Source organism: Zea mays, chromosome 1 (genome assembly GCF_902167145.1).
Source record: "Zea mays cultivar B73 chromosome 1, Zm-B73-REFERENCE-NAM-5.0, whole genome shotgun sequence".
NCBI lineage: Eukaryota > Viridiplantae > Streptophyta > Magnoliopsida > Poales > Poaceae > Zea > Zea mays.
This window is the reverse complement of record NC_050096.1, coordinates 212760824-212788697: the sequence shown is the minus strand read 5'-3', so window position 1 is coordinate 212788697 and position 27874 is coordinate 212760824. Positions and strand designations below refer to the sequence as shown.

At 45.4% G+C, this 27874-nt stretch overlaps 1 protein-coding gene across 4 annotated transcripts; it reads right to left on the bottom strand.

The window, feature by feature from the left end:
- Positions 1-860: 860 nt before the first annotated feature.
- LOC103643234 (uncharacterized) lies at positions 861-8278 on the bottom strand. Of its 4 annotated transcripts, XM_008666388.4 has the most exons (7): positions 6435-8278; positions 6129-6312; positions 5879-6047; positions 5588-5746; positions 4835-4910; positions 1548-1706; positions 861-1313 (listed from the first exon to the last, which is right to left on the bottom strand). In XM_008666388.4, exons 1-7 carry the CDS (start codon positions 8181-8183, stop codon positions 1221-1223), a joined length of 2589 nt encoding a protein of 862 aa, XP_008664610.1. In that variant the 5' UTR covers positions 8184-8278; the 3' UTR covers positions 861-1220. The 4 variants fall into 4 exon arrangements, 3 of the variants coding, with proteins under 3 accessions (XP_008664610.1, XP_008664609.1, XP_020402260.1); XR_560904.4 differs by having other exon boundaries at positions 5588-5732; positions 5879-6312; XM_008666387.4 differs by having other exon boundaries at positions 5879-6312.
- Between the last annotated feature and the right edge of the window lie 19596 nt (positions 8279-27874).

Here is a 27874-nt window from a genome sequence, read left to right as displayed (position 1 = left end):
TTCGTAGTAGGTCGGAGCGAAGCCAGATCTGTCGCCCGTTACCGAACGACTTTGTTGTTCTTGTCCACCTTGAAGTCGGCCAGGAATTTCTCCTTTGCTTCTCGGATCGGCTGCTCCTGACGCTCCTCGAACAGTAGCTGGTCTTCAGCCGGCAAGGTTTCCCATGTCGGTGTGATGATATTGCTGGCGGAAACTTCAGAGCTATCTTTTGAACCGGCCATTGAGGGCCGATCTCGATAGGTCTGTATGAAATCTTCCCCAGCAGAGTCATCAAAAAGTATGTTGGTGCCTTTTTGGGGCGCCAATCACTCAGCACGAACCAGCGGCGGTGCTCTCTGCGCAGGGGCGAACGGTCCGCGGCCAGGGGCCGGACGATCCGCGACCTTGCGCAGGGCTAGGGTTTCTAGCCTGACAGCCGGACGGTCCGCGCGTGTGCAGGGGGCGGCAAAGGTCGCCGGCGGCGCCTGGATCTCGCTCCCGAGAGGGACCCCGTCGGGGAGGAGAGATCCTAGGTGATGTCTAGGCTCAGGCAGACCGACCTAGACTCCTCTAATCGACGTAGAGTCAAAGAGAAGCGAAGAATTTGGGGATTGAGAGGCTAAACTAGAACTAGACTAGAAATACTCCTAATTGTATAGGAAATAAATGCGAGATAAAAGTGTTATTGATTCGATTGATGATTACAAATCGATCGTATACATCTCTATTTATAGAGGAGGGGGGCTAAACCCTTTACAAACTAATCTCCTGAGCTAATTCCGCGAATCTAGCTAACAACCGTAGCACAAAACTCGGAACCCTAATCTGCTCTGCGCACGCGCGAACCATCCGCCGCTCATTTTGGAGCTCAACACACAGTAGACAGCTCACAGCAGCTTTTTCAAAGCTCACAGCTAAACCAAACACACACTAAAGGAACCAAACAAGCCCTAACCTTTACCATCTAAACAATTAAAAATATTCTATCGTTAACTTGCATGATGCAGCAGCAGATTTTCCACCGCTTCAGTTAACCAAAGAAACCTTTCAAAAAAAAGGTATCCGAGAAAAACAAAGCATTTCAAGAAAGCTTTCTACATGGCTGACTGGTATAAGCAAGGTAGACTGGTCGACAAAATATTCCCCACTTGTTGCTGCAGCCACGATGTGGACCTTGATGCCTCGAATCCTAAGCTTAGACAACTGGAGAATGTAGTGTCGGTCTCTGTTCTCCACACAAACTAACGGTTATCCATCTGCGCGAGTATACTCCCTTCTATTCCGACGATTTCGACCGATGTGTTCGAGTGACCCTTGAGGAACAAATCCGTGACCTGGAATGAAATGGTCCGCAGTAAGTACGGTTTCCAAAGCCCCAAACAACAGATGCTCTCTTTACTCAGATGACACTACCAATCAACAGGTGTTCATTATTGATGTCTACTGCTGATAGAAGGAACATGATTGGAACTGCTGATAGTAAGAACATGTTATAGGAAGTACATTTATTTATGTTTACTGTTGAGACAGTATTGCTCTGTAACTATTTGCTAGGAAGGTCATCATACCTGGGTACAACCAAATAGCTTAAGAATCCTCAATGATGGGCAGCTGTCGACAATCAGCCCCAAAGAATCGTCTGTCAGTTCACGGCAGAAGGAAAGATCCAGGGCATTCAATAGAACAGAACACTTGCGAGAAATTGCAAGAGCAGTAAGGTCTCCAACCTAAATGAAATACATCAGATGGGAACTAATTATGAGTGATGGATATTCGTAAGTGAAATAGATGAAAGACATCACCAAAATTGGTCCAGAAAACATGTTAACCAACTGAATTTACCAGTCAGATTGAGAAGAAACAAGCAAAAGAGTAAATAACAGTAAGGTCTCCAACCTAGATGGAATACATCAGATGAGAACTAATTATGAGCGGCGGATTATTCATAAGTGAAACAGATGAAAGCTATCACCAGAATTGGTCAAGTAAACATATTAACAACTTAATACAACTTCCTAGTCAGATTGAAAAGAAACAAGCAAAAAAAAAGAGAGTAAATAACAGTTTAAGTTGTTATACACTTCAACAAACAAAAGGTTATGGCCTGTTTGGATCTACTAAACTTAGCATTGCTAACTATTAGCACCTAGTAGCAACCTTCAACTTGCCACAAAATGTACTATGATTAGAACACATTAGTAGGTCGGGTGTTTGGAGACACACTTGCTATTTTTTTAGTTGCTAGCCATTAGCACCATGGATCCAAACAGGGCCTAGACAGCGTCTTACGAAGTTTTACCCCTCTGGATCACAGAACTTTTGTGCAACAAAGATATTTTAGCCAAGTGAACAAACTCAAACATCAGATTGGTTCTTAGTGATTGATGCAGCCTGAACAAACTCAAGCATGCCCATGCACATGCCCAAATGTAGATTTGCAGTTTGTTCATACTGTCCATTGCGTCCAACCAATCATGTATCTCAAAAATTATGTTATGCTTACACCAAACCAGAAATGTTCAGACGTGCACTCATTAAGTTCCAGCTTGAATAAATAGACCATCTGAGTGCATAAGTTAAATGTACCTCTCCCCATTTAAGTTCAATGTGATCCCTACTAGTGGTTCTCTAACCCCTGCACATTACAATGCTCCTGACTAGCCAACAAACATTTGTTGCATGTAACGCCATCCTAAGGTTTACTTAAGCCTTTTTATCAGTAGCAGGTCTTCATATAGTAATTTGCATCAATGTTCAGATAATATTGTTCCACATTATTAATGCAACATAAGTTCAAATTAAACCGCCTCAAAACTGATCTGTAAATAGCTTTTTCTCTTGCTCAAAAATAAGGAAAGGGACTAAACAGTCCACATCTAAACAAATAATATAAGTTCGTCCTAAGGATAACATTTATATCTGTCAGGGCCTAAGGAGGCTCACGGAGGGGCTACGGCAGCAGCAGCAGCCATGGCCCATGGGCCCTCCAAGGGGATTAGATAATGATAGTTAGAGATAAGATTAAAAGATTAGTTGAGATTATTTAGGAGATTAGTTGAGATTATCTAGAAAGGTTATCAGTTAGTTTGTTGAGAGTTTTTAGGAGAGTTTTAAGAAGATAAGGATCTCTAGCTAGACAGGGGCGGCCAGCTGGCCTATTTATTTAATCAATGGATTAAAAATAAAGTAGACAAAAATTAGAAGAGAGAAACCCTCCTCTTGCTCGGCCGTGGGCAAAGGCCCTCGACCGACGTTCCTGCCCATCGATACCCCTCTCCAATCCCTCACCGATCTAGCGACCATAACATCTGGTATCGGATAGCTTGGGTTTCGATCCGATCCCATGGCTTCTGCTGCCAATTTCGTGGCAACCGGCGTCCCCATCTCCATGGACTGTGTCGCATGTCACCTTCGTCATGTCGTCCAGGCAACCGGCGTTCCCATCTCCATGGGCTGCGCCGCATGCCACCTTCGTCACGCCATCCTGCCAACCAGCGTCTCCATCTCCATGGGCAGCATCGCCTGCCAATTTTGTCACACATCCTGGACGCCGGCGTGCCCATCTCCAAGGACAACGCCAAATTTCGTCACATCATCTTCGTTGACGACGTCTCCATCCCCATGGGCGACCCACTAGGGGCAGCCACGGCTCAACAATCACCAGCTCCATCGATGGGAGACTTGTGGACCAACATAAGGGCTGATCTCGCAAAGATGCAAGCCTCGCTCCGGATGGTTGAGCAGGGGCTGCTGCAAATCAATGTAGCAGTGTAACATGAGCAGCAACAGCTGGTGTTGTCCGCACGGCTCCAGATGTCGGCGGCTGTGGGCATACAGGCTGCTGCTCGTGGCTTCCTTGCACGACAGAGTGCGAGAGATGCGCCGGCAGATGCTCAAGGCAGCCTTGATGACGGTTGACCTCGGCACACGAGAGCGCGACCTCACCCTATCGTTCGGCCATCAGTAGCTGCACCAAGCCGCTATCTCCAAGTGTGAGCATGGTACGTGTCCCGCGGGTGACGAACTTCAACTCTACGGCAGCGACAGTAGGGAAGACACTCCCCTCGTCATCGGCAAGGGCGCGCAACTGTTTAGCGCCACCACATTCCGCTATCGGACGCCACGAGGGCGCCTCCGCTGGTTATTGTTGCGGCCTATTCCAGGTGCCTGTTCATGTGCTCCCCTTTCGTCCAGATGGCGTCCATGGGATCCAGGTTGCTGCACACATGCAAGTCCAATGCGCGGAGGGTGTCTGCCTAATCTTATGGGGTCAAAAAAAATTCAGATTCAGAATAATAAGATAAGCCGAGATGTAAAAGGCTTGTCTTCTAGGTGTCTGGTTTTGGGTCAAGTAGACTTGGTCTTTGAGCACCCGTCATGCTGCAGCTTGAGGACGAGCTGCTTGTCCAGGAGGGGTGTAGTGTCAGGGCCTAAGGAGGCCCACGGAGGGGCTACGGCAGCAGCAGCAGCCATGGGCCCTCCAAGGAGGATTAGATAGTGATAGTTAGAGATAAGATTAGAAGCTTAGTTGAGATTATTTATGAGATTAGTTGAGATTATCTAGGAAGGTTATCAGTTAGTTTGTTGAGAGTTTTTAGGAGAGTTTTAAGGATATAAGGATCTCTAGCTAGACAGGGGCGGTCAGCCGGCCTATTTATGTAATCCATGGATGAGAAATAAAGTAGGTAAGAATTAGAAGGGAGAAACCCTCCTCTTGCTCGGCCGTGGGCAGAGGCCCCCGGCCGACGTTCCTGCCTATCGATACCCCTCTCCAATCACTCACCGATCTAGCGACCATAACAATATCATTGAGGGACTACCACATATTCAAGAAGTGAAAGAATGGAGAAATTACCTTCTTAACATTGTTTAGCATTAACTCGGTCAGGCCTCCTCCAGATTCCTCCAAATATTGAGACACAGCTTCATCACTGTAATAATGGACGAGTAAATTAATCATACCATAGGGAAGAATTTGTGGCCATCTCATACACAACAGAGCATTTTATGACCAAGAAAAATTAAAAGTACCATTAAATGAATTAATGGGTGATACTTTTTGTAAAATGGAAGACATGAGCTCCACAATACATAAACTATTAAACCTTGCTTATGTCAACTTCAGGATACCTTCATGAGCATGGAAATAAACCAAGAGTCACTAAATTACAGTAGTGATTTGCCTTCCGTTTCCCTTTGTAATATATCAGTCCTTAGTAATTCATCAACTTTAAAACAACAGTAATTTAATTATACAGAATTACAGATGCAGAACTAGTTCTATAAGTGATTAAGTGGGTCATGACATTACTATCAGGCCCTCATTACGATCAGTCAGAAAAAAATCAGCACTTGTACAATGCACAAACATAATAGAAAAGGCAATTGAGTTAGCATTGACAAAATGGTTAGAATGCCAGAAAGAAGCTAAAAATACAAACATAATAATCATTATGCATCTGAGTTTGGAAAACAATAATATGCAATGATACACATTAAAAATTGACAAAAAAGGACATGAATGTTTGCACAGCACTTAATTCTGCTTAGTAATGAAGCACTTCAAATTTGGATCAGTCAATAAAAATCAGGGGAAGTGGGGCAATACCTGAATGCGTTTCTTTGAAGCCTTAGTTTCCTTAGTAGCCTACAACCACGAAGATGCCACAGTGCTGAGTCACGCAGCCTATTCAAGTTGCGGAGATCCAATGAAGTTAATTCTTGACAATATTCCCCAACAGTCTTGATGGAAGCTGAGGTAAGTTCCCTACATTTAGATAGCAAGACAGATATACAGTTCCATGTTGCTTTTGAATACTGGCATAATAGTAATATAACTATGGTACTGATACTTCCAAAAGAAAACTATTTCCTAAAGTAGGAATCTGCAAAGACTTACAAGCAACCAGCAAATGCTAACTCCTTCAGATTTGAACCATGCACAGGAATGAGCCCCTTCACAAACTTGTCACACACAGATTGTATTCCAGACATTGACAAAACCTCTAGATGATTAATCTTCTGTAGAGCAGGAAGAATTGCCATAGCATCCACGTTTGTGCAATCATCTATATACAGTTCTCTAAGAACTGAATGTAACTTGTTTGCAAGAATATTGATTCCAGATGAAGTGAGAAGAGAACACTCACACAGATTTATGGAACATAAAGAAGGTGCAGCCGAGATGATTGTGACTAAACCATTATCAGAAAGCCGATAATTTCCCTTCAGAGATATTTTTCTCAACAATGGCATACAGTTAGGAACCTTAGCTAAGGTAGTTGGCAATATGTAATCAGGCATGCATCTCCCAGATATATCAAGCTGTAGATCCTACATTAAGACAAACACTGATTGAGTTCTCACAAGTTAATTTATCCAAAAGAAATAAGATTGTACTGAAAGGAAAAATAATGTGTCCATAGCACAGAAACTGCAGAGTAAACAAATAGTACCTGCAAGCTTTCAATGCTGCATTTCCCAAAAGTTTTCTCAAAGTCATCCTCACTCAGCCATGAACACTCACTGAGATGCAGTTCTGTAGGACTGTCACATAATAGTTCATTGAGAAGATAAGTATTCATCTTCCTAGAATGACACAGAATCTTGAACAGCCTATTCTTTAGCTCCTCTGGAATACCTTCAAGTGTTCCAATACATTCAGAATGTTTCGCAAGTGTATTTAAGCATAAGCTTGTAAGTGATGGGGCAGCTTGAGCTCGTGCTGGATTCTTCTCATCCTTTGAAGGCGACCAAACAATGACCCTATTTGCAGATTTGTTCAGCTTTGAAGAATTCAACTCTCGAGCTCTCAACTTAGCTTCTCTTTCTTCATACATCCTTGCAGCAGTTACGAATGAGCCTGGCCAGTCCTGAGAGTCAGGACCAGGCTCTAGTTCTTCATCATCATCTTCACTATGCTCATCTTTATCTGCTTTAAAGAAAGCAAATTCAGGAGCCAACCTGATAGCTCTCTCTTTTGCTTTTTGTCTGCGATATGACACCATAGAAGCAGAAACTGATCCTGGATTAACCTGAGTCTCTTTGGAATGCACTGGATCCAAATCTGGCTCGTCCTCACTGGAGACCAGAGATGATAAAGTATCTTCTGCAACCATCTTTCCCTTTCCTTTGCTGTATGGATTGAATTTGCGGGGACTGGTACCAACTGCAGAGCCCACATTAGCATCAGCACGAGAACTGTTATTCTCCAAAACAAGCTTCCCGTTCACTTTGCTTCCCTTTCTAGAACTGTAATGGCTCGAGACATACATATCTGCAGAGATTCTTGCTTCAAAACTTGAAGCACTTCCTGAAGGATATACTGATTGCTCAACCACCCCAACATTTGTCGTCCCTAGCAGATTATGCGTCTGCAAAGACTCCACGTCGCTTGCATTGGCAGGATCATCCAGACTCCCATTTTCAGTCATATCCACAGCAATAGGATTCAGTTCGGTCCCACTTGGACCCAGCATCATGCAATCCTCATCAGAATCACTCTCTGTATCAGACATATACACTGTCTCCACTCCTCCGACCAATACGGTCCTGCACCGCTTCGACGGCGTCCCCACGTCCCGGTGCAGCATTTCGTCAGGCACCTGGCCTCGACCAGCCGACCCGATCCCCACCTCCCCGCCCGCCTGAGGGCTCGCCTCCGCCCGCCGCTTCACGATACGAGACCGGGTCGTGAACGGCACCGCACTGCCATAACGCTCGCCGCTCGCCAAAGCCGTATCCGCCCCCGACCCGCTGTCATCGCTACTAGAGTTCCCGGCCCTAGGCGAGACGGTGGTAGCAAGGGAGGAGGCGGAGACTCGAGCATGGGCCCTCCTCGCCCCCTTCTCGCCCCTGCCCGACACGGAGAGAGTGTTTCGACTACCCGCGAGGCGCAGGCTGCGTCGGGGAGGCGCGGCGGCGGGTGGGCTGAGGTTGGGGGATCTGGCGCCGCGGTCGTCATCGGGGGAGGCGGGGCCGAGGCCGAGGCGGAGGGCGGCGCCCGCGAGGAGCAGGCTGTGTCGGGGAGGCGCAGCGGCGGGTTGCTTGAGGTCGAGGGATCCGACGCCGAGGTCGTTGTCGGGGGACGCGGGGCCGATACCGAGGTGGAGAGAGGTGGACGGGGACGGCGCGGGGGTGCGTTGCCGGGCACCGGCCGGCGACGGCGGGGATGCCGCCTTGTCGCGTGAACGGGGGCGGGGCATCGCAGAAGTCGTGACGGCGCAAACGCACAAGGGAGGGAAGCGTGACGGTGCAAACGCACGAGGGAGGGAAGCGTGATGGCGCGAGGGGTTTGGTTTGGCCGCGCGACTGCGCGGGGAGAAAGTTTTTGTAAGGGCACGGAAGGGGAGGACAGGAGGCTTGCAGGACCGGGCGTAGATGTTAACGGGAATTCCCCCATCGGATTATAGCATCTCATACTCATCCTCATTATGTTTGATCCATCCTTATATCCATCTTCATACCCATCATGAGTGCAAAACTCATCTCATACTCATCTCTATTCGGGTTTCGGGTCCCCAATGGGTTCACATCCCCAATTAAGAGATAACTAGGTACTAACAGATAGCACAAACAATCTAGATTTCAGACATCACCACATCGGAAAGCACTTATCCATGAACCATGATCCATTCATCCATCCATCAGAAAAGAAATAAGTACTTCGGGACTGATAGAAGAAATGGAGTTTGCTCACCTTCATTGGTCACCATCTGAGTTCGTTGCCGCCTGAGAATCCATGGTCGTCATCGTCGTCTAGGCAGGGCGTAGCATATGACTGATTATTTTAGAGTTTTGTGTTTTGCTAGTCTGCTAATTGCCTTGTCGTGTTGCCTTATTAGGCTAGGACCTGGGGCATGGTGCGCTGTCGTGCTGGGCTTGGTGGTTGGGTCGGCCTCACCTCATTCATACAAACACGACAGGTGTACATGTATGAAATACACATGGGTAATCGGGTTCGGATTATTGCTTCCCAAACCCATACCCGTTTTATCCAATGAGTGGAGATTTTGTCTCATATCCATACTCATGGGTACAATTTTTGTCTCATACTCGTACCCTAATAGGGGAATTCCCCACGGGTTGACGGGTATCGGGTCCCTATTGACACCTCTAACCGGGCGGTGTGCTCCCCGTTTTTAAGGGAAAAACAGGAGCCGGGACGAGGGAGGCGTCGTACGGTCGTTGTGTGGCATCGGGTCGTGGCCTCGGGGAGCGGAGAACCAAAGAAATGGTTTTGCTAGGTTGACTTTTTCAGCGGAAGCAGACACCCCAGTCGCCGGCGCGGCGAGGGTACCACGGGGCAGCTGTGTCTCTTGTGTGCTGTTGTGCACTTGGTTCTCCTTTGATCTCTTTCGTTAGATGCGCTAGCGGAATCGTGTGCCCTTTTCTCTGCATCCTCCAGGTTAGGCTTTAGGGGCGTTTGAATTGAAAGGGAAATAGGCTTACACTTTTTCCTTAATTGATTTTGGTGGTTGAATTGCCCAACACAAATAATTGGACTAACTAGTTTGTTCTAGATTATAAGTTTTGCAGGTGCCAAAGGTTCACAATAAGCCAATAAAAAGACCAAGAAAGGGTTCAAATAAAGAGAGCAAAAGACATCCCAAATGGCACCCTAGTCTGGCGCACCGGACTGTCTGGTGTGCCACCGGACAGTGTCCGGTGCACCAGGAAACTCGAAGCTGAACTTGCCGCCTTCGGGAAAATGGGAGGCCGCTCCGATATAATTCATCGGACTGTCCGGTGAGTCACCGGACAGTGTCCGGTGCACACCGGACTGTCCGGTGTGCCAGCGGAGCAACGGCTACTTCGCGCGCAACGGTCGACTGCAACGCATTTAATGCGCGCCTGCGCACGCAGTGGACAGAGCACGCGCAGTTGGCGCACCGGATAGTCTATAGGTCCTGTCCGGTGCACCACCGGACAGCCCAGAGGCCCCACCTATCAGAGCTCCAACAGTCAAACCCCAACGGCCTGCTGACGTGGCTGGCGCATCGGACAGTGTCCGGTGGCGCACCGGACTGTCCGGTGCGCCATGCGACAGCAGCCTTCCAACGGCCATATTTTGGTGGTTAGGGCTATAAATACCCCAACCACCCCACATTCAAGGGCATCCAAGTTTTCCACCTTCAACACCTTACAAGAGCTATAGCATTCAATTCTAGACACAACCAAAGAGATCAAATCATCTCCCAAGTCCGGAATCACTCCAAATCAAATAGTGACTAGAGAGAGCGACTTTTGTGTTCATTTGAGCTCTTGCGCTTGGATTGCTTCTTTTCTTTCTCATTCTTCTTGTAATCAAACTCAATTGTAACCAAGGCAAGAGACACCAATTGTGTGGTGGTCCTTGCGAGAACTTTGTGTTCTGTTTGATTGAGAAGAGAAGCTCACTCGGTCTAAGTGACCGTTTGAGAGAGGGAAAGGGTTGAAAGAGAACCCGGTCTTTGTGACCACCTCAACGGGGAGTAGGTTTGCAAGAACCGAACCTCGGTAAAACAAATCCTTGTGTCTCACTCTTTATTTTCTTGTGATTTGTTTCTTACCCTCTCTCTCTCTCGGACTCATTCATATTTCTAACGCTAACCCGACTTGTAGTTGTGCTTAAGTTTATAAATTTCAGATTCGCCCTATTCACCCCCCTCTCTAGGCGACTTTCAATTGGTATCAAAGCCTGGTGCTTCATTAGAGCCTAACCGCTCGAAGTGATGTCGGGAGCATCCGCCAAGAGGGAGATCGGGACCGGCGAGAAGCCCGCCACAAGCCATGGGAAGGCTCCATCCGGGGAGTCCGCCAACAAGGTGAAGGGATCTCCTTCACACAACAAGTCGGGTCGGAGCGGTGACAAGAAGAAGAAGATGAGGAAGGTGGTCTACTACGAGACCGACTCTTCGTCGCCATCCACCTCCAGCTCTGACACGCCGTCCGTAACTTCTAAGCGCCATGAGCGCAAGAAGTTTAGTAAGATTCTCTTACGCTATCCTCGCATTCCTAAGCATACTCCATTACTTTTCGTTCCATTAGGCAAACCACCGACGTTTGACGGTGAAGATTATTCTAGGTAGAGTGATATGATGAGATATCACCTAACCTCACTCCACAAAAGCATATGGGATGTTGTTGAGTTTGGTGTACAGGTACCATCCGTAGGGGATGAAGATTACGATGAGGACGAGGTGGCCCAAATCGTGCACTTCAACTCCCAAGCCACCACTATACTCCTCACCTCTCTAAGTCGAGAGGAGTATAACAAGGTGCAAGGATTGAAGAGTGCCAAGGAGATTTGGGACATACTCAAGACCGCGCACGAAGAAGATGAGGTGACCAAAATCACCAAGCGGGAGACGATCGAGGGGGAGCTCGGTGAGAGCACCTAGAGGGGGGGGTGAATAGGTGATCCTGTAACACTTAAAAACTTAGGCCACAAAAACTTGGTTAAGTGTTAGCACAATAACCGCCAAGTGGCTAGAGAGGAATCTTCAACAAAACACAATAACCAACAAGATCAATCACAGAGATGGCACGGTGGTTATCCCGTGGTTCGGCCAAGACCAACGCTTGCCTACTCCACGTTGTGGCGTCCCAACGGACGAGGGTTGCAATCAACCCCTCTCAAGCGGTCCAAAGACCCACTTGAATACCACGGTGTTTTGCTTGCTTTTCTCAATCCCGTTTGCGAGGAATCTCCACAACTTGGAGCCTCTCGCCCTTACACTTGAAATTCACAAAGAAGCACAGAGCAAGGGAGGGATTAGCAACGCACTCAAGACAAGAAATCACAGCAACACCACGCACACAAGTCGCAACGAGAGCTCACAACACAACTCAATGAGTTCACCACTCAACAAGAGCTCTAATTGCTATCGCAAAGAATCAAAGGCGCGGAATCGATGTCTTGGTGCTTAGGAATGTTGTAGGAATGCTTGGTATTCTCCTCCATGCGCCTAGGGGTCCCTTTTATAGCCCCAAGGCAGCTAGGAGCCGTTGAGAGCAATCTAGGAAGGCTGATCTTGCCTTCTGTCGAATGGCGCACCGGACAGTCCGGTGCACACCGGACACTGTCCGGTGCCCGATTTCCTTCCAAAAATGGCGCAGTCGACCGTTGGCAGCCTGAGAGCCGTTGGCGCACCGGACATGTCCGGTGCACACCGGACAGTCCGGTGCCCCCTTCTAGCCGTTGGCTCGGCCACGTGTCCCGCGCAGATTGCGCGGCCGACCGTTGGCCCGGCCGACCGTTGGCTCACCGGACAGTCCGGTGCACACCGGACAATCCGGTGAATTATAGTCGTACGTCGCCGGTGAATTCCCGAGAGCGGTCACTTCGCTCGAGCCAGCTTGGCGCACCGGACACTGTCCGGTGCACCACCGGACAGTCCGGTGCTCCCAGACTCAGCAGAGTCTTGGCTGCTCTAGCCAAGACATTTCCAATTGGATTTTTCCTGTTTCCAACACTTAGACACAATACATTAGTCCATAAAGCAATGTACTAAGTCTGAGAAACATACCTTTATCCTTGATTTGTACTTTGTCCACCTTTTTACACTTAGGTACTTGTGTTGGGCACTAAACCACCAAAATACTTAGAAATGGCCCAAGGGCACATTTCCCTTTCAATCTCCCCCTTTTTGGTGATTTATGCCAACACAACATAAAGCAAGTAGAACAAGTACAAAATCACTTCAAATAAGAACTCAAATTGTTTTGATTCAAATTTGACATATATGGATCACTCTTTGCCACCACTTGGTTTGTTTTTGCAAATCAAACTCAAATTTCTATCTCTAAGTCAAACGCACATGTTAAGACATAAAGAGAGTCATTCCAAGAGAAATTGATTCAGGATTTCAAAAACTCCCCTTTTTCCCATAATCAACACTTCTCCCCACAAGAAGCCAACTTTCGATAAGAGAGACAATAAAAGAGTTTTGACAAACCAAGTTTTGACAAACCAAAAGCTCTATTCTACTATTTTCAAAATCTCTCAAGTGGTAGCTGATCCATTTATCGCTTTGGCCTTTATTTTCTCCCCCTTTGGCATCAAGCACCAAAACGGGATCAATCTCGGCCCCTTAACCCCATTGCCTCACCAAAATCTTCAAATAAGAACACAAAGGCAATAAGAGTACATGAGATGAACTTGGAATAAGTTACCCTCTCATCGAAGTGCAGTGGAAGTCTTTCATGGTCCAAGTCCACCTTTTCCCTTTCAAACCTCCTTTGAGACTAAAACAAGCAAACTCAAGCATATGGTTAGTCTCAAAGGGTCAAGTTGTAGCACAGCTCCCCCTAAATATGTGCATCACTTGCAAAAAGGACTTGTGAGGTCCAGGGAGTGTTTGTACAACTTGAGCACCACAATAAGAAACAGAATGCATAAGGAACATGATCAAAGGCATAAACACATGTATGCTACAATTCAATCCAAGTTCCGCGAATCTAGGACATTTAGCTCACTACGCAGCCTGCAAAAGGTCTTCTCATCTAGAGGCTTGGTAAAGATATCGGCTAGCTGGTTATCAGTGCTAACATGAAACACTTCGATATCTCCCTTTTGCTGGTGGTCTCTCAAAAAGTGATGTCGGATGTCAATGTGCTTTGTGCGGCTGTGCTCAACAGGATTTTCCGCTATTCGGATAGCACTCTCATTATCACATAGGAGTGGGACTTTGCTCAGATTGTAGCCAAAGTCCCTGAGGGTTTGCCTCATCCAAAGTAGTTGCGCGCAACACTGTCCTGCGGCAACATACTCGGCCTCAGCGGTGGATAGGGCAACAGAAGTTTGTTTCTTAGAATTCCATGACACCAGGGACCTTCCTAAGAATTGGCACGTCCCCGATGTACTCTTCCTATCGACCTTACATCCAGCATAGTCGGAATCTGAGTACCCAATCAATTCAAAGTTAGACCCCTTTGGATACCAGATCCCGAAGCAAGGTGTAGCGACTAAATATCGAAGAATTCGCTTCACAGCCACTAAGTGACACTCCTTAGGATCGGATTGAAATCTAGCACACATGCATACGCTAAGCATAATATCCGGTCTACTAGCACATAAATAAAGCAAAGAACCTATCATGGACCGGTATGCTTTTTGATCAACGGACTTACCTCTTTTGTTGAGGTCGGTGTGTCCGTCAGTTCCCATCGGCGTCTTTGCGGGCTTGGCGTCCTTCATCCCAAACCGCTTTAGCAAGTCTTGCGTGTACTTCGTTTGGGAGATGAAAGTGTCGTCCTTGAGTTGCTTCACTTGGAACCCAAGGAAGTAGTTCAACTCGCCCATCATCGACATCTCGAATTTCTGCGTCATAACCCTGCTAAACTCTTCACAAGACTTTTGATTAGTAGAACCAAAAATTATGTCATCGACATAAATTTGGCACACAAAAAGATCACCATCGCAAGTCTTAGTAAAAAGAGTTGGATCGGCTTTCCCAACCTTGAAAGCATTAGCAATTAAAAAGTCTCTAAGGCATTCATACCATGCTCTTGGGGCTTGCTTAAGTCCATAGAGCGCCTTAGAGAGCTTACACACGTGGTCGGGGTACCGTTCATCCTCGAAGCCAGGGGGTTGCTCCACGTACACCTCCTCCTTGATCGGCCCGTTGAGGAAAGCGCTCTTCACATCCATTTGGTACAACCTGAAAGAATGGTGAGCGGCATATGCTAGCAAGATACGAATTGATTCTAGCCTAGCCACAGGAGCAAAAGTTTCCTCAAAGTCCAACCTGCGACTTGGGCATAACCTTTTGCCACAAGCCGAGCCTTGTTCCTTGTCACCACCCCGTGCTCGTCCTGTTTGTTGCGGAACACCCACTTGGTTCCCACAACATTTTGCTTGGGACGAGGCACCAGTGTCCAAACTTCATTGCGCTTGAAGTTGTTGAGTTCCTCCTGCATGGCCAACACCCAGTCCGGATCTAGCAAGGCCTCTTCTACCCTGAAAGGCTCAATAGAAGAGACAAAGGAGTAATGCTCACAAAAATTAACTAATCTCGAGCGAGTAGTTACTCCCTTGCTAATATCACCCAATATTTGGTCGACGGGATGATCTCTTTGGATCGTCGCTCGAACTTGGGTTGGAGGTGCCTGAGGTGCTTCTTCCTCTTCAACTTGATCATCCTGTGCTCCCCCTTGATCATGCGCCTCCACTTGAGGTACCTGTTCGTCATCTTGGGTTGGGGGATGCACCATAGTTGAGGAAGACAGTTGATCTTGCTCCAATTGTTCCTGAGGCCGTACATCTCCAATCGCCATGGTGCGTATCGCGGCCGTTGGAACGTCTTCTTCATCTACATCATCAAGATCAACAACTTGCTCTCTTGGAGAGCCATTAGTCTCATCAAATACAACGTCGCTAGAGACTTCAACCAAACCCGATGATTTGTTGAAGACCCTATACGCCTTTGTATTTGAATCATAACCTAATAAAAACCCTTCTACAACTTTGGGAGCAAATTTAGAGGTTCTACCTTTCTTCACAAGAATATAACACTTGCTCCCAAATACACGAAAATAAGATACATTGGGTTTGTTACCAGTCAGCAGCTCATATGAAGTCTTCTTGAGGAGGCGGTGAAGGTAGACCCTGTTGATGGCGTGGCAAGCCGTGTTCACGGCTTCCGACCAAAAACGCTCGGGGGTATTGAATTCTCCAAGCATAGTCCTCGCCATATCTATGAGCGTCCTGTTCTTCCTCTCTACCACACCATTTTGCTGAGGTGTGTAGGGAGCGGAGAACTCGTGCTTGATCCCCTCCTCCTCAAGTGTTGGGTCCATGCTTCGTCGCCGAAGGTCTTGTAGAGAGAAGCGATCCTCGGATGAAGCTGTTTGTATAAGATAGCCGAAGGTTCCTCTTCGTAAAGCTTCGGCATTGCAAACCGACTTAAAGATAGAATGACCTTTTAGTCCATAAATGTCTGAGTCAATGTTGTAAGTTTTCATAAGGGGCATACTTGTAATTCCTCACAGGCTGCGTCCTGTGCCTATAAATAGGTGAACAGTACCCCCGTACTGTTCACGCTGACTTGGCATTTGCTTTTGCGTCACACTTGTATTTTCATCTCTTTTCGAGCCGAAGGTACATTTATAATTCAATATTGTTTCTATTTCTCTATGATAATATAATAAAGTTAAATGAATGATGTTATATGATTATTCATGCTATCTTTTATGTTTCATATGCTTCGTCTTTTGTATACTGTGATGATGAAGGTACGTCCTTCATGACCTTCGTCCGGAGATCGTTATATCCTAAGGGAAATAATGCTTCAAAGGACGAAGGACCTTATCGTTTAACATTTTCTGTGTTGCCTTGTTCTTAGCTCATAGCATTTGAGAACAAGTCCCCAACATTGGCGCCCACCTCCGGTGAACTCACTTCCACTTTTTGAGCTGATGGCTTCGTTCAACAACCAAGCTGGAGCTGCTTCGGACCCGAAGCTGGTGCTACCGATCACAGGTGGCTCGTCCTCAGAGCCAGCTAACAAGAAACAGAAGAAGGAAGCACAGAGAAGGGTACAGCATGTTGGGGTGCAAGGACCCTTCATCAAGACAAGATGGTCTCACATTCCTATTACCTTCTCCCAAGAGGACCTTCAGCTCAAAGATTACCCACACAACGATGCCATGGTTATCTCTTGTGTTATCAAAGGATTTCTGGTCCACAATGTCTTGGTTGACACAGGCAGTGCAGCTGACATCATATTTGCTAAAGCCTTCAGACAAATGCAAGAGCCAGAAGATAAGATTCATGATGCTACACATCCTCTCTGTGGCTTCGGAGGAAGACAGATTGTAGCACTGGGCAAGATCACCATGTCAGTGACCTTCGGATTCATCAACAACACTAGAACTGAGCAAGTTGTGTTTGACATTGTTGACATGGAATATCCTTACAATGCAATTATTGGTCGTGGTACTCTTAATGCCTTCGAAGCAATCCTTCATCCTGCTTATCTTTGCATGAAGATACCTTCGGAACAGGGACCCATTGCTATCCATGGAAGTCAGGAAGCCGCAAGAAGGGCCGAAGGTAACTGGACTGACTCCAAAGCAATCCATAATATCGATGGAGCCGAAGCTTGTGAACAGTACAAATTCAGAAGGGAGAAAGCAGCTTCAGCAGATCAGCCGAAGCCTATGCTATTATGTGAGGACATAGCAGAGCAGAAGGTGCTGTTAGGCTCTCAACTATCTGAAGAGCAGGAAAAAACCTTGATAAGGTTTTTGTTCAATAACAAAGATGTTTTTGCATGGTCAGCCAATGATCTATGCGGAGTTAATAGGGATGTTATTGAGCACTCGCTCAATGTCGATCCATCCTTCAGACCCAGAAAGCAAAGGCTTCAGAAAATGTCAGATGATAAGGCCGAAGGTGCTCGCAACGAAGTCAAAAGACTCCTCAGTGCAGGAGTTATTAGAGAAGTGAAGTACCCAGAATGGCTGGCTAACACTGTTATGGTAAAAAAGGCCAATGGCAAGTGGCGAATGTGCATCGATTTTACAGATCTTAACAAGGCTTGTCCGAAGGATGAATTCCCACTACCAAGGATAGACTCTTTAGTTGATGCAGCAGCTTTGTCAGAGCTCATGAGTCTGTTAGACTGCTATTCAGGCTATCACCAAATTTGGATGAAGAAGGAAGATGAGCCGAAGACTAGCTTCATCACTCCAAGTGGCACATATTGCTATCTTCGGATGCCTGAGGGGCTCAAAAACGCTGGAGGAAGTTTCAGCCGAATGACTGCGAAGGTTCTTCAATCTCAAATAGGCAGAAATGTGTTAACTTATGTTGATGACATCATTGTCAAAAGCACGAAGCAGGAGAATCATATTGCTGATCTGCAGGAGACCTTCGCCAGTTTCAGGCAAGCTGGCTTAAAGTTAAATCCAGAAAAATGTGTCTTCGGAGTGAAGAAGGGGAAATTTCTTGGATGCTTGGTTTCAACAAAGGGAATTGAAGCCAATCCAAGTAAAATTGAAGCTATACTTCGAATGGAGCCACCAACTACAAAGAAGGGGGCTCAAAGATTGACAGGAAGGTTGGCATCCCTCAATAGATTCATATCCAGATCGGCAGAGAGAAATTTACCATTCTTCGAAGTGCTGAAGTCGGCCGAAGTCTTTCAATGGGGACCAATCCAGCAGAAGGCTTTCGAAGAACTGAAACAGTATTTGATAGATCTAACAACATTGACTCCACCAATGCCAGGGGCTCCTTTATTGTTATATGTAGCAGCTTCGCACTCGGCGGTAAGTGCAGCGCTTGTTCAGGAGAAGCTTGATGGTCAAGTCAAAAGGCAGGCCCCAATATATTTTGTTTCCGAGGTCCTTAGTTTATCAAAGAAAAATTATACAGAGTTGGAGAAGATACTGTATGCTGTCTTGATGGCCTCCAGGAAGCTTCGACACTATTTCCAAGCTTACAGCATAATTGTTCCTTCATCACAACCTCTGAAGGATATTATGAGGAACAGAGAAGCTACTGGAAGGATTGGAAAATGGGCTGCAGAGCTCAATGAATTTTGTATTGAATATGTTCATAGATCTTCGATTCAGTCGCAGGCACTGGCAGACTTTATTGCTGATTGGACACCAGGGGCTCAGGAGGAGGAAACAAATAAAGACAACGAAGCCTGGATAGTGTTTTGTGATGGATCTTGGGGAACCTTCGGAGCAGGAGCGGCTGCTGTGTTGGTTTCACCTTCCAAAGTCAAAACCTGTTATGCGGCAAAACTTGATTTTAATTGCACAAATAACATTGCTGAGTACGAAGCATTGATTTTAGGTCTTCGGAAGATAAAAGCAATGGGAATCAGAAGGGCCATACTTAAAACTGATTCCCAGGTTGTTTCGGGTCATATTGACAAAAGTTGTAAGGCTAAGGATCCGAAGCTTGAAAAATATCTGGATATGGTTCGAAGAATCGAAGCTTCCTTCGAAGGGTTTTCTGTCAAGAATATCCCTCGAGGACAAAATGAGCATGCTGATCTGCTAGCTAAGTCAGCAGCACAGGGGCTGCCTTTACCTTCGGATGTGTTCTTTGAAACAATAAAAGCACCTTCGGTGGAACTCCTTGAAAGAGCAGTTCTTAATATATCTCCTGTTTTTAGTGAAGATTGGAGAACTGAGATCATCTCTTACCTTCAGGGTAAATTTCTTTCAGATGACGAAGCTTATAACAAGAGAATAGAGGCAAGAGCTCGTCCATATGTCATGATAGAAGGGGAGTTGTACAAACATGGAGTTTGTGCTCCGTTGCTCAAATGCTTATCCAGAACCGAAGGTATAGAGTTAATGAAAGAAATACATGCAGGCCTGTGTGGATCTCACATCGGATCTAGGCCGTTACTTGGAAAAATTTTCCGTCAAGGATTTTATTGGCCGAAGGCAGCTTCGGATGCAGCAGAATTGGTTCAAAAGTGCGAAGGTTGTCAGAAATGTGCAAGAGATCAAAAACAACCTTCGTCCTTGACACAGCTCATACAACCCACTTGGCCATTACGAAGGTGGGGCCTTGACTTGTTAGGTCCGTTGCCACCGGCCCAAGGGAACTTGAGATATGTTGTGGTAGCTGTGGAATATTTTTCTAAATGGATTGAGGCGAAGCCTTTAGCCACAATAACTTCGGCTACCGTCCAAAAGTTTTTCTGGCAGAATATTGTTTGTCGTTTCGGGGTGCCAAAGGCTATCACTGTGGACAATGGAACACAGTTTGACTCCGAAGCTTTCAAGGATTTCTGTGACCAAATTGGTACGAAGATCCATTTTGCATCAGTCAGGCACCCGGAGTCAAATGGACTCGTTGAAAGAGCCAACGGCATTATAATGACAGGAATAATGAAGCTAATCTTCAATCAACCTAGAGGAAAATGGCCAGATCAGCTAACCAAAGTGGTGTGGAGCCACAACACGACAACATCAAGGTCTACAGGCTTCACTCCATTTAAGTTATTATTCGGTGACGAAGCAATAACTCCAGAGGAGGCTAAATCCGGATCAATAAGGATAGTAGCTTCAGCAGAATCAGATTCCGAAGCTGCTTATTCTATAGAAAAAGATGCTTTAGAAGGGATCAGACTGCAAGCCGTGGAGAATATTAATAAATATCAAGCTGAAACAGTCAAATGGCGGGATAGAAAGGTTCGGCTAAAAAATATTGAGCCAGGGCACTTGGTACTTCGGAGGGTGGCCAACCCGGAAACAGTGGGCAAATTGCAGTTGAAATGGGACGGGCCTTTCTTAGTAGCATCTTCGTCAAGGCCCGGTTCATACAGATTGAAAGATATGGACGGCAATGACATTCCTAGGTCTTGGAATGCGGATGAGCTTCGGCGATATTATGTATAATTCGATGTAATTTTTCACATTTTTATTTTTTCTTTCATGGCACCCTTTTCCTTTCCAAAGGGGGAGAAAGGTTTTTAATGGGGCCAGCATATGTAATTTCCTTTTTTAGTCTTATAAGAGCAAAATCCCCCAAAGAATGTAAATGTAAAAGCTGAGAGCGCACCATCGAGTGCCGAAAAGTAAAAACGAAGAAGCTCCAAAGACGTTCCTAAGGGAATGCAGAGCTTATACCGCCTAAGTAAAAGGCGAAGAAGCTCCAAAGACGTTCCTAAGGGAATGCAGAGCTTATACCGCCTAAGTAAAAGGCGAAGAAGCTCCAAAGACGTTCCTAAGGGAATGCAGAGCTTACAGCGAAAAGTCAACGCTGATTCCGCCAAAAGTAAAGGCGAAGAAGCTCCAAAGTCGTTCCTAAGGGAATGCAGAGCTGAGGTGTGATTGTTTTTAAGAAAATAATGGCTATGAATTTAGCTTCGGATACGTGTTTGGCCATTCATTTGCACAACACATTACATCATAGCATTTGCATTCATAAACATCCATCTAGGCATATGTAGGATAATCATCTTCATCACATAAAATGGTTGCTTCGGCAAGAAAAGGAAAAAGAAAGGGAAAAAAGAGCTTCGTACACAAAAAAGAAGGGAAACTGTTGTTTTTATGAAAGAGAGCTTCGGCAAAAAGGAAAATGTTGTTTTCTATGCTTCGTTGCGTACGAAAAGAAGGGAAGGTGTTTTTTCGCCTTCGGCTCAAAAAAGGAGATTTCGTCCACATCAAAGCATTTCTCATACATCAGTCAAAAGGTTAAGGATATATTACAAGGTATGGATAGTATACATGGAAGTTTTGTTTACATTTACAAAAGTTATCTCAAAAGTTTTTCAAGTACTATCTGCAGTCTACTATCTAAACCACCAAGGAGCTTCGGCTTCGGCGTTATTTTTGATCATCAGCTTCGGCTTCGTCATCCTACATGAATAAGGTCATTGGAAGTCAGAATCAAGTTCATAGGAAAAGGTAAGCACAAGGTATGATTTCTTACTGGATCACGGTGGCTACGAGCTTCGTCTCCAGCTTTCTCTCGACCACCTTTTGTCCATATCATTTTTACAAATCGATTCGAGATGCTTCGGGCGAGATCAGGGATGTCATCCAGGATTGATGGTGACAAAGTAAAATTTGGCCTATTGACAATTTTCCCATGATCACAGCCAGCCTTCATGAAGGCTGCAGCAGTCCCTCGAGAAGCCACCCAGGCACAGAAGTCACCATGCCCAGCTATGACTTCGTCGAGCTCGTCAATCTCCCCCTCAATGTGTTCGAAGGTTTTTGGTAGGTCTTCAGCTGAGGGGGTAAATTTTTCGCTGCTAGCTCCAACTGAATGAAAAATCTTTCTTAGTCGCTGAATGCACTTGTTGCTAAATTCTAGGCATTTTTCTTGAAGATTTGTCAGTAGTTTTCTCAAATCCGAGTTTTGCTGAGCTTCGGCTTCAAGTTTTGCATTGAGATCTTGTTTTTCTTGTTCGAACTGCTCAGACTGGCAGAGAAGCTTCGTGTTCAGTTCTAATATTTTTGCTTCAGCTTCCGCCAGTAAACCTTCGGCTGCCTGGAGTTCAAAGTTCTTTTTCTCAAAAGCATCTGATTGCTCCTTTATTTTGTTTTCCAAATTTCCAATTATAACTTCATGCTTTTTATCTTCAAGGTCTTGCTGCATTTGCAAGGCTTTGCTCAATAGCATACTCTACACAAACACAACCTTCGTCAGACATGTTTTTATTAGAAGCAATAAAAGTTAGGGGACAAGTCATTTACCTTGAAGTTGGAGTAAAACAAACTACCAACGACATGCTGTCGTCGGTAGCGGCTGATATCTGCTTCTAGCTTCGGGAATCCAATACTCTTGGACAGAGTACTGATAACTTTGGCCCCTGTTTGGTCTCGAATGCACTCTAATTTCTCATCATCAACGCCTCCGAAGAGGAGTGCCCCAGGTTTGTATCCACAGGATTGGGCATACTCTTTAAGCTCTTCTATTTCAGCTTTTGTTAGATGTTCTCCAATTAAGTTTTGGAACGCGAAGGCTTCGTTTTCTGAAGCTTCGTCAGCAATTTCTTTTCCTTTCTTTGACGCTACGGTCACAGTCTCTTCGGCAACAGCGGCAGCTTCTTCTGCAGCCATGTCTAGCAGCATTTGGTCAATATGTTCAATTGTGCTCTCTAAATTCAAATCTTCGGCTGAGGTAGCTTCGGCGGCTGCGGCCTCCGAAGGTGCAATTTCAATATCTGCCCCCTCTGCAGCTGCTCGTGTTTTTTGGGCCGAAGCTCTTGGCGGTGTTTTGTCAATTACCTCTGTTACGGTAATGATTCTTTGTTTCTTTGCCTTGATTATTTTCCTCGATTTCTCGGGCTCCTTGTCCTTCTGAAAAAACTTTGTCAGTTGAGGATCCAGTGGACTTAGCTTCGCAGGTAAGGATTCAGTCATTACCTTCAGAATTTCCTCAACAACAGCAGCAGAAGGTGATGCGGGAGTTTCTTCTGCTTCGGATATTTGTTGCTTCGGAGAAGAAGTTTTCCTTTTCTTTGGAATTTTCTTCTTTATTGGCTCTTTTTTACCTTCATCTAGGGCTTCAGTTACCCTTTTCCTTTTTTGGCCTCCGGCACCTTTGTTCAGATTTTCGTAGTCTGGATATTCGAAACCCAAGGCGTCCAACACTCGATTCAGCCTTCGTTTTGGACGGGTGCCGAAGGCTGCGGTCATCAATTGATCTTCTTTTTTGGAATAATTACCAAGTATTTCGTTGCACATCACTTCAATCGTGTCCAGCCACTCTTGGCAAGGAGCTTTAAAGTATTTTTTAAATTTGAAGTAGTAAGGCAAACGTACAAGTTCACCTTTTTTCTTTTCCCCCTCCAGCTTCGGCATTTCCCACTCTTTTACACTAGGGAAAACCTTGAAAGCCAAGAATTCCTGAACCAGGTCCCTTGTACTGATATTCTTTGCAATTATTTTGAATTCATACATTGCTTTTTGGGTTGGACCCTCTGGTAACATGTGGCACTGGGGGCGAGTTTCCCCGAAGGTCAGTTCCAGTGGACTTTGCACAAGCTTTTCTTTATCATCATCAACCTTAACATAGAACCATTCCGATTTCCACCCTGCTGCCCATTTGCTTCGGTAGCTGATCACAGGATACTTCGTAGTTTTCCGATAAGCAAAATTATAACAACCAAAATTCTCATGTAATCCATCTTTTCTAGCCTTTGTCTGATAGTGCAATTCGTGAACCCGGCAAAAGCTGTCCGCAAACGGTTCCACCGCCTGGCTTCGGAGTGCCCAGATATAAACATTGAGCCTAACGATAGCGTTGGGGGTCAGCTGGTGAAAATAGATTCCAAAATTCTTTAATATCTCTGCAATAATCCCATGAAGGGGGAATCTTAACCCAGCCTTTAGGAAGCTCTTAAAAATAACAATTTCATCTTTTTCCGGCTTTGGGGTAGTCTCTTCTCCCCCGAAGCGTAATAGCTTCTTTTGATTTTCAGTAAAATAGCCTGACTTTACCATCTTGGACAAATCAGCCTTCGAAACAGTAGATTTCCCGAAGTCCAAGTGGCTGGGTTTGTTTGGCGTAGCAAGGTGATAATCATCTTCGGGGTCAGTTTCCTCAGCATCTTCTCCTTCTGCTTCAGCGATTGTTTGTTCTACATCATCAATAGGAGCCTTTTCCGAAGTCACTAACCCGGATCGTCGCATGGCTTCGGAGATAGGGACGGTCTCCGAAGCTTCAGTTTCGTCCCCCTCACGTTCAACCCTAGCTGTAGAACGGACTCTGGCCATTTAACTATGAACTTGTGAAACTTTAATACTTTTTTCTCCGAAGCAGGCTTCAAGATGGAGCTTCGTTCAATTCTGACAAACAAGCTTCGGCGATGGTTAAAAATTTTGGCAGCAAAACAGTGCAAATAGCAGTAAATGCTGTGGTAACTTCACACCTACTCGTCTGTTTATATAGTGCCGCAGGTAAGAAGGCGAAGCGCCAGAAGTTTTACACCAGGCGGACACCCGCTCGCACTCGCTGTACGGTGGGCCGCAAAGACTGAACAGTAATTCTGTACGGTGGGGTCGCCACGCGCAGGGAAATTGAATCGTTTCTCGACAACGAGCTCAGGGAAGGTGTTTTTGAGACCTTCGGCGCTCCGAAGCTTAAGAAACTTTTTTCACGGATCAAGCTCGTTACGAAAAACGATCTAGCACCGCGAAAGGGGCTACTGTTGGGTCCATGCTTCGTCGCCGAAGGTCTTGTAGAGAGAAGCGATCCTCGGATGAAGCTGTTTGTATAAGATAGCCGAAGGTTCCTCTTCGTAAAGCTTCGGCATTGCAAACCGACTTAAAGATAGAATGACCTTTTAGTCCATAAATGTCTGAGTCAATGTTGTAAGTTTTCATAAGGGGCATACTTGTAATTCCTCACAGGCTGCGTCCTGTGCCTATAAATAGGTGAACAGTACCCCCGTACTGTTCACGCTGACTTGGCATTTGCTTTTGCGTCACACTTGTATTTTCATCTCTTTCCGAGCCGAAGGTACATTTATAATTCAATATTGTTTCTATTTCTCTATGATAATATAATAAAGTTAAATGAATGATGTTATATGATTATTCATGCTATCTTTTATGTTTCATATGCTTCGTCTTTTGTATACTGTGATGATGAAGGTACGTCCTTCATGACCTTCGTCCGGAGATCGTTATATCCTAAGGGAAATAATGCTTCAAAGGACGAAGGACCTTATCGTTTAACATTTTCTATGTTGCCTTGTTCTTAGCTCATAGCATTTGAGAACAAGTCCCCAACATCAAGGAACTCTTCCACTTGAAGATTCTTGAATTCGGACCCATTGTCGCTCCTTATCTTCTTCACCTTGAGCTCAAACTCATTTTGAGCTCTCCTTAGGAAGCGCTTGAGGGTCCCTTGGGTTTCAGACTTATCCTGCAAAAAGAACACCCAAGTGAAGCGGGAAAAGTCATCAACAATAACTAGACCATACTTACTTCCTCCTATGCTCAGATAGGCGACGGGTCCGAATAGGTCCATATGTAGCAGCTCCAGAGGTCTTGAAGTGGTCATCACATTCTTGCTGTGATGTGCTCCTCCCACTTGTTTACCTGCTTGACAAGCTGCACAAGGTCTATCTTTTTCGAATTGCACGTTAGTCAACACGTGTTCTCCCTTTAGAAGCTTGTGAAGGTTCTTCATCCCCACATGTGCTAATCGGCGATGCCATAGCCAGCCCATGCTAGTCTTAGCAATTAAGCATGCATCTAGACCGGCCTCCGCTTTTGCAAAATCAACTAAATAAAGTTTGCCGTCTAGTACACCCTTAAAAGCTAGTGAACCATCACATCTTCTAAAGACAGACACATCTACATATGTAAATAGACAATTATATCCCATATTACATAATTGACTAACAGATAGTAAATTATATCCAAGAGACTCAACTAAAAACACATTAGAGATAGAGTGCTCATTCGATATTGCAATCTTGCTTAAACCTTTCACCTTGCCTTGGTTCCCATCACCGAATATGATTGAATCTTGGGAATCCTTATTCTTGACGTAGGAGGTGAACATTTTCTTCTCCCTCGTCATATGGTTTGTGCATCCGCTGTCGATAATCCAGCTTGAACCCCCGGATGCATAAACCTGCAAGGCAAATTTAGGCTTGGGTCTTAGGTACCCAACTCTTGTTGGGTCCTACAAGGTTAGTCACAATTTCCTTAGGGACCCAAATGCAAGTTTTATCACCCTTGCATTTTGCCCCTAATTTCCTAGCAACTATCTTCCTATCCTTTCTACAAATAGCAAAGGAAGCATTTAAAGCATGATAAATTGTAGAGGGACCATTCATAACTTCTCTAGGAACATGAACAATATTCTTTCTAGGCACATGATGAATATTTTTCTTAGGCATATTTCTACCATGCATATAGGAACAACTGGAGGCATACATGGCATAAGAATCATAGGCATGTGAATCAAAAGCATTACAACTCCTATGAGACTGTCTTCTATCATTGTACATAAAAGCATGGTTCTTTTTAGTACTACTTGCCATAGGGGCCTTCCCTTTCTCCTTAGCGGAGATGGGAGCCTTATGGCTTGTTAAGTTCTTGGCTTCCCTCTTGAAGCCAAGCCCATCCTTAATTGAGGGGTGTCTACCAATCGTGTAGGCATCCCTAGCAAATTTAAGTTTATCAAAATCACTTTTGCTAGCCTTAAGTTGGGCATTAAGACTAGCCATTTCATCATTTAACTTTGCAATAGAAGTTATGTGTTCACTACAACCATCAATATCAAAATCTTTACATCTATTGCAAATAACAACATTTTCTACACAAGTTGTTGGTTTACTAGCTATTTCTAACTTAGCATTCAAATCATCATTCATGCTCCTTAAGCTAGAAATTGTCTCATGGCAAGAAGATAATTCACATGAAAGCATTTCATTTCTTTTAACTTCTAAAGCATAAGATTTTTGTGCTTCTATAAATTTGTCATGTTCTTCATACAACAAATCTTTTTGTTTTTCTAAAAGCCTATTCTTATCATTCAAGGCATCAATCAACTCATTAATTTTATCTACCTTGGTTCTATCTAGGCCCTTAAATAAACATGAATAATCTATTTCATCCTCATCACTAGATTCGTCCTCACTTGAAGAAGCATAGGTAGAGTCTCGAGTACATACCTTCTTCTCCCTTGCCATAAGGCATGTGTGACGCTCGTTGGGGAAGAGGGACGACTTGTTGAAGGCGGTGGCGGCGAGTCCTTCATTGTCGGAGTTGGACGAGGAGCAATCCGAATCCCACTCCTTGCCAAGATGTGCCTCGCCCTTTGCCTTCTTGTAGTTCTTCTTCTTCTCCCTCTTGTTCCCTTGATCCTGGTCACTATCATTGTCGGGACAGTTAGCAATAAAATGACCAAGCTTACCACATTTGAAGCATGAGCGCTTCCCCTTTGTCTTGGTCTTGCTTGGCTGCCCCTTGCGACCCTTTAGCGCCGTCTTGAATCTCTTGATGATGAGAGCCATCTCTTCATCATTGAGTCCGGCCGCCTCAATTTGTGCCACCTTGCTAGGTAGCGCCTCCTTGCTTCTTGTTGCCTTGAGAGCAAGGGGTTGAGGCTTGGTGATTGGACCATTCAATGCGTCGTCCACGTACCTCGCCTCCTTGATCATCATTCGCCCACTTACGAATTTTCCAAGGACTTCTTCGGGCGACATTTTGGTGTACCTGGGATTCTCACGAATATTATTCACCAAATGAGGATCAAGAACGGTAAAGGACCTTAGCATCAGTCGGACGACGTCGTGGTCCGTCCATCGCGTGCTTCCGTAGCTCCTTATTTTGTTGATAAGGGTCTTGAGCCGGTTGTATGTTTGTGTCGGCTCCTCGCCCCTTATCATCGCGAATCGTCCAAGCTCGCCCTCCACCAACTCCATCTTGGTGAGCAAGGTGACGTCGTTCCCCTCATGTGAAATCT

Excerpts from the sequence above, each read along its gene's own strand:
- LOC103643234 (XM_008666387.4), bottom strand. The coding sequence starts at position 8,183 with ATGCCCCGCCCCCGTTCACGCGACAAGGCGGCATCCCCGCCGTCGCCG. Across the intron at positions 6,313-6,434 it reads GCAGCATTGAAAGCTTGCAG|GATCTACAGCTTGATATATC; the intron begins GTACTATTTGTT and ends GTCTTAATGTAG. Across the intron at positions 5,747-5,878 it reads TTAGCATTTGCTGGTTGCTT|GGAACTTACCTCAGCTTCCA; the intron begins GTAAGTCTTTGC and ends ATCTAAATGTAG.